General features: G+C 39.6%; 1 protein-coding gene across 1 annotated transcript in view; it reads left to right on the plus strand.

The window, feature by feature from the left end:
- Window positions 1-226: 226 nt before the first annotated feature.
- Window positions 227-13045, plus strand: part of LOC149206649 (uncharacterized) — a 284803-nt gene continuing 271984 nt past the window's right edge. The window contains exons 1-2 of the mRNA XM_089393762.1: window positions 227-373; window positions 481-860. Coding sequence (XP_089249888.1) covers window positions 310-373; window positions 481-860 — 444 coding nt within the window. The 5' untranslated portion in view covers window positions 227-309. The remainder of the gene's footprint in view (window positions 374-480; window positions 861-13045) is intronic.

Raw genomic sequence — 13045 nt, forward strand, 5'->3', positions numbered from 1 at the left:
TTAAAAATATAATGACAGTTATGATTTTTAACACAATTCATTTACAAAATAAAGCTAAAGGGATTTTCTAAAATTCCAAAACACAATTTTCTTTACAAGTAACCATAAAAATCATCAATGCTCGTAAATTATTTATGCATGCATGACCATCTGCAAGAAAAGTTTTAACTCTGTTCTAACGATACATGAAAACCAAAGTAAAAGGAATTGATACGTTTCAGTGATTCGCAGGAATCGCCTTTCAGAAGTGCCCAGCTTTATAATTAGGCTAACAGCTCCTCAATAGATCATTGAAGATGAATTTAAATAATGATGATAATAAATATAAAAATAAATCCTGTCGTCTTACCCATGGTTTCCCGACCTAAAGTGGGTAGGTGTTGAAATCTGAGAGAACTTACGATGAATTATAATTTGGTTTTCCTCAGAAATTTTATGGTACGAGTGAATTCTAAAGAATACTAAATTGTTGAATAACAGAATTCAGAAAGATCTCGAGACAGCGAAATCTCAAGGCGTCAATAACAGATAGCAGGCGTCGGATCCAAACGACATCGAAAATGGATGAACACGTGGAATTTAAGAGGCAGTGTGATACTCTAGTGCAGATTGCAGGCAAAGAGTTTTCTCATGTTTGTTCAGAGGATGAAAGATGGATAGTGTCGGAGAGGAGGATTATGAAAATGGCCAGAAATGGTGGGCCAAATGCAATGCGATGTTTGCTGGGACTACTGCGGAAGCCAGATTTGCCAGAGCAGGTGGCAGATGTGGTGGCGAAGGCAATGGCCTTGTGCTGTGGCCCCTGTGCAGCACCGCCTGCAGTTCGCACTTTCATTTTCTCGCCAAGCCTCACTGTTCAAGTATTTATTCTTCTTGCTTATTTCTTATCAGTCTTTTCTTTTGGGTCAGATAAAAAATTAGTTTTCTATAGAAATTACGGTACAAAACTGGGGGATTTATGGCCTTACCTTTAACATTTCTGGGAGTTTTTCTCGCCATTCCTTTCAGTGGAAGCCTATACAAGTCATACACCATGAGAGATGCCAAAGAAATTTCTAATTTAGAGTTTTATCAGTCATCTGTATACTGCTGCCAAAATTTACAACAGTAACCCAAAATACTGCTGGAGACATCTAGATTTAATATAAAGGTGCAGAAAGAAGAGCTTGGAACTGCAGCTGCGATGCTCGGAGAGAGCATCTGTCTGCTGAACTGTTTTTTTTTTGTTGTAAACTTGGTGGTGCTTCCTTTGTTGATATTATCTATTCAAAATTAAATCTTCCATTTGTTCCAGGTGGTCTTACCTGCCCGAAGGAAACCAGGTAGCCACCTGTCTGCATTAAACCCTGTCCAAAATTTAAAAAGGTCTTTCTCTATCCATCTAGCAGCATTGTCTATACTATCTATACTACTGTTCCATTTAAACAAGTAAGAACTATTCATCATAAAACTTCAACAAAAATGTACTAGACCTCTACTTCAATCCTTGTTCGAGGATATTACTGGGGCTGGCGCTTTGGCACTAGAGCCGAGCATCTCACTCCTCTTCATGTCTTGAAGTGTTTGTTCAATTCTCCCCAGTGCCAAGTTGTTTCTGTAAGTTTGTATTTGGACTGTTGCAATCTCCCTGAGGAGTTCTGCCCTGACGGGATCCTTTTCCTTGGTGTCCTCCTTTACCTCCGGTCCTTTGCTTGCTGCTTGTTCCCGATTGAGAGTCATAGCCCAGGCCACCACGTTCTTCATGACCCAATACTGTTGTATTGTCTGTCTGAAGAGAGAGTGCCATCCTCGGGAGTTCCCTGGGTTCGGAACCATGCTCTCCCATTCCTCCATGGGGATGTCTTGGTTCCTTATGTTGTCGTTTAGTTCTCGCTCCCAGCCAACAATTTGAGCTCTGACTTTCGGTGGGTTCCCTGCCATGTAAGCGTCAATGAGGGTTTTCATGTGTTCGCATCCAAACTTTCGCCCTCTCTTTCTTTGCTCTTTGTTTGAGCCGCTCACCCCCTTTGCCATCTTTTTGTCTCTCTTACCCTTCCTGGTCGCCATGTTGTCTGCGTACCTGTTGTTGGTTGCTTCTTTCTGTTTGTTGTCCTCCTCACTGTACTGGGCATATTTTGAGGTGAGACCTATCACATAACCATTACAATTATCAGTTTGATAATGAACAAACATCCAAACAATTTCCCATTTACCTGTGTCACATTTGTTATCCCTTTCAGTGCCGGAACTGAGGCTTTTCATGGTTTCTTTTAGATTTTCCCATCTCCTCTCATAGTTTTGGGTTCTTCTAATTCTTTCTTCTCTTACCGTCGTGTTTTTCTCTCGACGACATTCGTCACTCAGATAGCACGACAAAGGCATCCGCTTGGGTTACTGTTCCTTGCGTCGTAGGGAGGCTTGGCCGTGGGGATGTTTTCTAGGGGTCTAGGCATTAGAACCCTGGCCCTATTCTCTTCCACCCGTAGTGAAATTTTGTTTTTCCGTTTCCCTCTTTTCTCTGTTCTTTTTACTCTCAGAGGCTCTTCGTTTTTTCCCTCTGGTTTTTTTGAGGAGTCCCCAACAGGAGTCATTATGGCCTCGCTCTCTCACGTTTCGTTTCTTGGGGTTATCGTGGTGGAGACCTCTCCATTCCTGGTTTCTACCCCCTCCTCTCTTGGCTTACTCTCCAGGATTTTCATTACACATTCTATAATTTTCGACCATCCAGGGTCCCAGAATTCCTGGGTTCCTCCCTACCAGAATCAATCCCTATCCTGTACAAATTTCCTAGATTAATGCAGAAAGACATCCTATTCCTTAAGATGTTGAGGGCCAGAGGAGCAACATACCGACTTGCAGAGCTGGTTCCGCTTCTGTCCTCAAGCTGCAACGTCGTTCTTCGGCCACCTTTCCTCTCTCCGGTTCTCGTCTCCTCCCTCTGCATGCGTCTGCCTATGGACTGTTTTCCCTTATGTTTTATTCCCCTCCCCTTTCTGTCCTTTCCCTTTTCGTCCACCTGTCTATCATCATTACTCCCCTCACTGATCCCTACGCCGTCACCTTGGAATGGTGACCCTCCGTCCTGTCTTACACTTTCTCTCATTAACACTCACTTACTCCCGGCTGCTCTTGTCGTATGATCTCGTCCCTCGTCCTGCCACTTGCTGGCGTCCTTCTGCCCATACTCTCGTCGGCCCCCCTGCCATCCTCGTTGTCCTCCTTACCCGTCTCCACCAACCTTCTCTCGGGGTCTGTTCCTTCCCTGCCTTGTCTGTCCACTTGCCCTTTCCCCTGTCCTCTCCCTCCACTTCCCTCTCCTGTCCTTTCAGTCGCTTGGACGCTGCCTCCCACTTCCTGGTCCCATCTCCCCTGCCCCACTTCCTCCATTGTGCTACACCCCGATCGGGGGTTAAAAATATATGGGTTGGGTGGAGGTGGGTTTGAACCTGTGACCTCCCCCACCCAAATTCCATGCCAAACCAACGGACCAACGACGAAGTTTTTAAGCTGTCTGTTGAACTATTGAATGGCAATGCAATTGTGATATTCATGTGTTCCTTAGATTTATCCTTGAGCTGTTCAGCCATCTCCTGCACCTGATTCGTCAGTTGATTGATCTCTTGCTCCTGCAGATTGACCTTACGCTTGAGATTGTGGATATCTTCCAGTAGCAGGTTGAGGTCGGGTGACATTGATAATGTCTTCCCTGAGCCCTGTCTAACGAATTTTAGAATCTGAGCAAGGAGTTGAGGAGTGAACTTGATTAAGCTTCCAATTCCTGGTACAGAGTGTCGGTAGTGGAATCCGTAGGAGAAGCATCCCAAGCATTATGGAAAAGTGAAGTCCATGTTGAGGTTGAGCAGAAAGGGGCACCTTGGGAGAGGGATGGGCTAGCATTTCAGAAACAAAAAAAGTCTCCAGTAGACCAGCCAGACAGGGGATAAAAAATAGTAGTCTCCTCAGGCATGGCCAAGAAGTTGCAGCAGACAAACTCAGCTATTCAGCAAATTCATATTTTATTATTATTAAACAAATAGAAGATGATTACAATTTGTGGGAGGCCCCATGGCTTTATACTACCTAATAACTACTAATTAACTAATTTTTATATAACATTGCCTTCCTCCCAAATAATGCTTTGTCCTCAAAGCATACATAACGACGGATGTTGTTGACGAAATGCTTCAGTGTCCCAAAAAGCTTCTTCTTTTGGTAAGTCCTTCCACTTGATCATTCCTTGATTACACAGGATCGAAGCTTCTTTTCCCTGGTGGATATGATACCTTCTGGTTCTAAAATGACCCTTCCTTCATCATCTAAGGATGGAAGCGTTGTTTGTGCTGATTGATGGTCACCCAGTGCCCTTTTAAGGCAGGATACATGGAAGACGTTGTGAACACGACTTTTATCCGGAAGGCTTAAACTATATGCAACTTCGCTGATCTTTTTGTTGATCTAGTATGGTCCATAGAACTTTGGTGTTTTTCCTTTTTGTTTCAAGGACAACTGTTTGTATGGCTGGAGCTTGACAAATACCCATTCTCCAACTTCAAATTCTCTCTCGGTTCTGTTTCGGTCAACTTGTTGCTTCATACGGTTTCTTGCATTATTTAAATTTTCTTTTAGGGTTTGGACGATTTTTTGGGTTTCTTCTAGTTGGTTTTTAACAGCTAGTAGATTTGTCTGGACGGTAGCTAGATCCTTCCATTTCGGAGGTAAGTAGAATTAAACCACCATTCAACGAGATGCAACCATTGAACCCAATTGTTTTGTTTTTCTGTAACGTAACAACGTAGATAGGCTTCCAAACATTTATTGACAACCTCCATTTGTCCATCTGTTTGAGGGTGGTAAGCGGAACTCATATTTAGGTAGGTTCCTATATGGTTGAACAATTCCTTCCAGAAATTACCCTTAAATTTGGCATCTCTGTCACTCACAATGACTTTCGGAAAACCATGTAATTTATAAATATTTTTGCAAAATATCTCAACGATTTGTTTAGCTGAGTTTGTTTTCTTCATCTCAATAAAGTAAACATATTTGGTGAGTCTGTCGACTACTACAAAAATCTTATCCTTGCCCTCAAATACAGGTAATCCCTCAATAAAGTCCATTGATATTTCTTCCCATTTCTGATTCGGAATGTTTAAGGGGTGAAGTAATCCAAGTGTCATAATATTTTCACTTTTATTTCTTTGACATTTGTCACATTCTACTACATATTTCTGAATATCACGACTCATCCCCTTCCAAAAGAATGATTGACGTGCATTGTAGTAAGTTTTAAAGAATCCTACATGTCCGACTGACAGTGAATCATGTGACTCCTTGAGTATCTTGGATTTAAACTTGGAGTTTGAATTCAAATAGATTCTTCCTTTGTACCATAGAATATCGTTCTTCCATTCAAATTTTGAGTTGTTTGGAAGGTTATTGATTATCGCAGTTATTTCTGGATCCTTGGCATACTCACTTCGAATCTCATTAAGCCATTTAGGAACAACAACCGAGACTGCAAGTAATGCTGGTTCTTCGTCCTTCCTAGACAGGGCATCTGCTACTACATTGTCTTTTCCCTTTTTATGTAATATCTCCATGTCAAAGGCGACAATTTTTTCAATCCATTTTTGTTGTTCTTCGGAAAGTGTTTTTTGTTGGAGAAGGTGCTAGACACTGTTATGGTCTATTCGAATGGAGAACTTACTTCCCAAAAGATATTGTCTCCACTTGGCCAGTGCGTGCATAATAGCGAGCATTTCCTTGTTGTATGTGGATTTAAGACGTTCTCGTTTATTGAGCTTCCTGCTTTCAAAAGCTATTGGATGCCCCTCTTGCATTAACACTGCACCTATACTGAACCCGGAAGCATCACACTCAATGATAAATGGTTTAGAGAAATCTGGAGTTGCCAATACCGGGGCATTAGACATAACTTCCTTCAATTCTTCAAAACACCTTCTTGCTTCTTCATTCCATTGAAATTAATTCTTCTTTAAAAGTTTTGTTAGAGGTGCAGTTATATATGCACAGTTTTTAATAAATCTTCGATACTATCCAGTTAATCCTAAGAACCCTCTTAGCTTGGATATAGTAACAGGTTTGGTCCATTCCTTTATAATCTTGATTTTATTAGGGTCCACTTTTACTCCTTCATGGGATATTATGTGTCCGAGATATTCTACTTCTTCCTTCCCAAAGGTGCATTTGGATTTCTTGGCGTAGAATTGATGCTCTTCCAGTAGTGTAAGAACTTTATCCAGATGTTGTAGGTGCTCCTTCCAAGTTTTACTGTAAATTAAAATATCATCAAAGAATACTAATACAAACTTCCTAAGATATGGACGAAATAACTCGTTCATAGTGGCTTGGAATGTTGTTGGTGCATTGGTTAACCCAAAGGGCATTACTTTAAATTCGTAGTGACCTTCGTGTGTTCGGAACACAGTTTTTGGTATGTCTTCCAACCTGATTCTGATTTGGTAATAGCCTGACCTCAAGTCCAATTTTGAGAATTACTTTGCGCCATGTAGTTCATCCAACATTTCGTCGATAAAGGGAATTGGGAATTTGTTTTTAATCGTTATTTTGTTTAATCCCCATAGCCTGAATGATCCATCCTTCTTCCTTACAAATACCATTGGAGCAACATATGGACTCTTACTTTTCGAGATGATCCCACATTTTAAAAGGTCTTGGATTAATCTCTCAATTTCATTCTTTTGGTGATGCGGATATTGATACGGTTTGATGTTGACAGGGTCTGATCCTGCTTTGATTTCTATTGTATGCTCGATTTCCCTGTTAGGCGGCATTTTCATGGGCAGGTCTTGGAATACTTTTTCGTGCTTTTGAATGAGCTCTTCTACTTCTGGTGACTCTTCGCTGATCACTTTTGCAGATAACATTTCTAATTGGTGACATTGTACTACATAGGCCGACGCTCCTTTTCAAATCATTTTCATCATTTGGGATGACGACACGATTTGATTTTCTGGTGCTTGGAATTTGTATAACTTGTACCTCTTCCCTTCCCATTTAAAGCTTATAAACTGCTTTTGATGGTTGGCAGAGTAAGTGCCTAGGGTTTGTAGCCATTGGATACCTAAGACCACATCTACTCCTCCTAATGGTACAATGTAGAATGAAGATTCTAAATTAAAGTCTTGAATCTGCAATTTGACCTTATGGCATTCCCTACCTTTTCAATCTTCTTACTGTCGGCTACCATCACCTTCATGTTGGGCATGGGAAATGTGAAAATTTTGGGTCTCTTTGCCATGGTTGAATCTAAAAAATTGTGGGTGCTACTAGTGTCAATGAGAACCATTACGTTGTTCTTCTTGATATGTCCTTTTAATTTTAAAGTCTGGGGTTGTGATATAATTGTCATAGCCGATAATGACACTTGCGGAATGCTTTCGTCATCTAATTCTGGAGAGAATTCTGGGGCATCTTCTATTCCTTCTATGTTTGATTCATCACTGTTTGAATCATTAGTTGCTTCACAGTTATATAGGTTCTTTGTCTCTTTTCCTTTAGCACACCTATGTTTAGGGTCCAACTTTTCGCCACAACATTTGCACTTGCCTTCTTTCATCCTTTGCGTTTCCACGTTAGTTTTTTCGCCTTCATGAAGATGTGGTGGAACATATTTTGTATTATCCGTATTCACAGATTGGGAATTCTTCGTCTCGAATATACTTTTTCTGGTTTTGACCAGAGTATCTTTTCAAATTTCTTTTCAGCAACTTTTGCTTTTTGTCTTACTACTTCTATTAACGTAATGTCATGAAGCTCAAGTTCTACTTGTAGATGAGTTTTAAGTCCGGATATGTATGATTGGACGAGATTCTGATAACCCAGGTACTCGTGTTGCTAAGGTCTGCCATTCTCGAGTGTATTCATCCACATCTCCTTTTTGTCGCAATTTAAAGAGTGTTGAAAAGAACTCTTCTTGCTTGACACCTTGGAATCTTTCAAAGAACGCATCCTTAAATTTTCTCCAACTGATAGCGAGTGTCATCTTCTTCCACCACATATACCAATTATATGCTTCGCCTTTCATTTTCATGGAAGTGTGTCTAATCTTTTCATCATCATTGTCAATATCGTAAATCTCGAAATATTCTTCTGCTTTATTGAGCCACACAACGCTGCATTTTTCGTTACCGTTGAACTTGGGCACAACTCGATTTTTGCTCTTCGTTGATACGTCACTAACGGTGGAGTAAAAAGAGGGTATTGATTGGTGAATGAATTCCAGAGTTGCTTATTTTGAAAATTCGCATTGCTATTTTCTTGATGGTGCATGGATGATTTTTTTGGAGACTTAGTTTTTTCATGAGAATCTGTTGGATTTTCTGAATCTGCCGAATTGTGTTGTTGATTACCTTCATCATTCTGGAATATTTGTTCGGGTGTAATCTTCATCTTGTCACAAATAACGATCAGCATCGTCATTGTCTGATCATGATTCATTTTGGATTTGACATGGTTCTGCTCGAGCTGTTTTTCTATCCGATTTGTCATACCCTGAAGCTTCTTGATATCGTCAAAATGTCCGGTAACCTTACTCTCGAGATCAACTAATTTTTGGTTAAAATCATCGGAATGGCTAGTAATCCTATTCTCAAGATCAATCAATTTTTTGCTGAAATTGGTCATTGTCATCGACGACATTGAATGAGTTTGTGGGGGTGTATATTTGTTCGCCAATTTAAGCCTTTTTTTTCTTTCCTTAATTTTTTTTAAATAATATATATATATATATATACATATAAAGTATTAACAAATTATATAGTTATAAACTATATAATAATAAATTAATTAAAGTTTATATATCCACTATATAATATTGTGGCATACGGTTTTGAATGATAGGACAGACGGGTCAACGGCCACATCGGATGGCGGCCGGATGTGGGGCAAACACAAACAACTGGACTTGGTCGGCAGAACGAAAACTATGGGTAGGGTGGAACAGTGGGATAGGGATGCAAAAACTTGGAGGATAGGGTCGACGGAGCAACTGCGGTGGCAAGGGAATGTGATGCAGATGCGACAGAGATAATCGGCAGACTGAAAGCATGACAGGAGATAGGGCACATTGTATCGGAACGATTTGGGGGCAACGGAAAAGCAGTGAACAACGGAGACAGGGAGATGCGGTTGGCTAGGAAGTCGGACGGTCAGCGGAAGAATGTATGGACGGTGGTGATGGATGCAATGTAGGCGGATTGGGATGGGGTGCGGATGGCGGTGAGGTTGCAGTGCAGGGATAGTGGATTAATCTTCAGCGAACTGGGAGTGTGGCGGCTTTGATACCACATGCGGCAGACAAACTCAGCTATTTAGCGAATTCATATTTTATTATTATTAAACAGATAGAAGATGATTACAATTTGTGGGAGGCCCTTGGCTTTATACTGCCTTGGGTGCCTCTTGGTGAATGGGCATGATCTTTGATCATGCCCTTTGCCTAATAACTACTAATTAACTAATTTTTATATAACAGAAGTGCATAACATGAATATCAGGACGACAATGGTGGGAAGAGCGGGCCTGATTAGACAGCCTACCAACAGGCCACCAAAACTGTTGTCACCACTTGTCCCCAAATATGAAAAGGAAGCCAGACCAGAGTCCTCCATAGTGTTCAGAGGTGGGGAGCAGAAAAAACAGAGCATAAACTGTTTGGCTCTCAAGGGATATAGACCAAGAAGATAGACCTGGAAGTGGTGCAGGAAAGATGGCGAAATACATAGAAAAGCTACAGGCATAACAGGCAAAAGGAGTAGAGAGAGGGAATCAGTTAATGTGGATAATTGTAAACTCAATCTATCAAAGCTCAAGAAGAGGGGGAGGGAGGGTTTGAAGTACAGGTGCAAGCCTTTAGGAGACCACATGTACCCAAGGAAGACTATCTTAACCAGTAAATAAGTCGATAATCTTGTTACCAGCAGCGAGGATAAGCCTTCATGGATGTGGGATTAGACGAGAGCCATCTGTGCAGGGTCCCTGTAAGAATAGTGTAGTCTAAATGTTCTATTTTTTTGTTTTTTCTGGACATATTTTTTTGATGAGTTTTGATTGGCCAAAAATTGTTGGAATGGCAGATATGAGTTGTTAAATCTTTACATACTACAGACTGAAATTAGTTGTGTAATGGGTTGTTAAATCTGTACAGACTGAAACGAGTTGTTAAATCTGTACAGACTGATTGCCTCACCAGTTTTCCAGGGCTCTGAATCCATTTATGCATTCAAAAATGCATTTCAAGTAACAAAAAATAGTGATCTCACAAAGAATTGTATCACTAGATTTTGGTGAAAAAGCAAAAACATAAAACAGTTAAACTTCACCTAAAAGAATTGAGAGGTTGTGTGGTGGGGGTGCTGCTAAGTATGTGATGCAATGCAAGATTGCGAGAGGATTGAGAGGTTGTGTGGTGGAGGTGCTGCTAAGTATGTGATGCAATGCAAGATTAGACCACAGCCATTTATGTGTGAACACTATAAGAATTAAGAAGAGAGGGTCAGGAGGTTGGGGAGGGAGGATTGAGAGGTTGTGTGGTGGAGGTGCTGCTAAGTATGTGATGCAATGCAAGATTGGACCTCAGCCATCTGTGCAGGGACCCTATAAGAATTAAGAAGAGAGGATCGAGAGGTTGGGGAGGGTTGTGGGCTGCTGCTAAATATGTCACATTCTGCCATGATAGACCATATTCTTTAACCCATCATACAGAAAGGTGATTGATCTCCACTGAGATATAGCTCTCTGCTTCTAGGAGTAAAGTTGAGTAATCTGGTTGGAGGGTGAGTTATTAGCATGATAACCATTGTCCTAGGACAATTTCCTAAAACCATCGTTTCTAATACTTGGTCGCATGTCCAAATCATGTTTTCCTAAGCGTTGGAAGCTCTCTCCCTTTATTGTCCAGTGTTGGTCTTCACTTTAGTGCCAATTAATTCACATGTCAGAGTTGAAATTAAGTGCTCAATTTCATTTTTTTAACATGTTCTATACACCTTGCATTTTTTTTTTTTGGCTTGCATGACGAGAGGTGGACCTAAAAAACTGAAAAGGATACATGTTTCTTCCACTTTTTCCTGTTGGTGGATGTAGTCTGTTGAGGGTGTTGAAGCCTTGATGGCTAATCCACTTATGCCCATGTCGGTAGAGCTTGTCCTCTATTTGTCACACACAGAAGTAGGTGGATGGACTTTTGCTATTCACTGCCTTCTTTCAAGTGATCTTGTTAGATCCTTTGGGGGTAATTTTGAATGCCATACATCATGCTATGAGCAAATTTATATTGCGATAGACCATGGTGATAAAAAATGTATAAGCAGCCAATGTGGACCTGCCAAACCACTGTGAGGATTTGGGTGCCAAATATGCATGGAGTTACCTTTGAGCATTAAACTCAGACAACTTGAAATCAAAATCATTGCTAATCTGCTACACACTCCAACAACTTGATATCAAAATCATTGCTAATCTGCTACACACTCCGACAGTTTGATATCAAAATCATTGCTAATCTGCTACACACTCCGACAGTTTGAAATCAAAATCATTGCTCATCTACTGCACATATTGAATGTTTTCTGGAAAGTTGAATATTAAACATAAGATGATTGTCATTTTGTCGAACAAGAATAAGCCATAAGAAGAATTTGTAGACCTTAATCCAAGTGAACTGTAATCAAGCTTTCTGCCTCTCCCTAAAACTCAAGTGTATCATTTTTTTTTCCTAATCCATATAAATTGAATTACTCTATCAACAACACGTATAATTGGATGAACTTATGGTGTTTCTGAATTCTTTGCAACATATAATTCTTAAGATCCACTGATTTTATAACATGACAAGAATGAGTGGTAGCTTGTCTTACCGTTATAAATAACAGTCAAAGTATACTTCTGCCAAATGCCCTAGCTTTGCTATATGGAAGTTGTTGGAAAATTTAGTAATGTTATTCAGAGGCAACAATTATGGATGTACTTACTGTCATTATGATGATATTTGTATCATTTGAAGTTGTCATTGGTTGAAGTTTGATGTACATGTGATTGGGCATCATTAGAATTTATAGGACAACTGATGTTGCCCTTATTACTTGTAGTGCCCTTGGCTTTTTAAATTGTATTCAATATATAATTAATTTTTCATCAAGATTATAGAACAAAAGATTCAAAGGAACTTATCAACCATTGATAAATCCTCTTGAGAAACATTCATTCTTCACGAGGTTCTCTTAATAATTTAAACAAATTCAACTATGTCATAGTTCTTTACATGTGGTATGGTTCTCAAGCATTTGGTGTACACTCGAAGACTCAATTCCAAGTGCATTAGCAAATATAACTAAAACTTGCATATGAGAACAATAAGATATAAACATTTCGTTGTGCATAAGCAAAGATAACTAAAACTTGCATATGAGAACAACAATATATAAACATTTCATTGATTCCTTATTAAAGGTTTATCCTCATAGGGTATGATAAACCTAACCTTGAGTTCAGCCCAACCAACATAATTGTAACTGCAAATTCCATAAATTACCCAAGTCTATATCCCATTCAAACCTATAATTATAATCAGCAATTAGTTAGTTAAACCATAGTCTAACATTTCCATAGGATTACTGTTAATTATTTCTCAAAAGCATCGAGATATTAGTGGTATATAAGCTCTCGTAAGTTACCTTTAATGCATTTTTTCAAGTCCTAGGTGACTGTTGTCCTATGTTTATCTTAATTAAATAAATCAGATATGAACTTATTTAACCATAGAAATAAATATTTTGAACATGCAACAATTACATTTCAACATCTGATTAGTGGTACATAAGCCCTCATAAGTTACGTTTAATGTAATTTTCAAGCCGTAGGTGATTGTTGTCCTATGTTTCTCTTAATTAAGTAAACCAGATCTGAACTTATTTAACCATAGGAATAAATATTCTGAACATGCAACAATCACACATATAGCTGAAAAATGAATAGTGAAAGCATAAACATGATACACAAATAATTACCCCTTCAAATAAGCTTT

Source organism: Pinus tabuliformis, chromosome 1_2, assembly GCF_031772625.1.
Source record: "Pinus tabuliformis cultivar Carrire ecotype Pingquan chromosome 1_2, CPIR1, whole genome shotgun sequence".
In the NCBI taxonomy this organism is placed as follows: Eukaryota; Viridiplantae; Streptophyta; class Pinopsida; order Pinales; family Pinaceae; genus Pinus; species Pinus tabuliformis.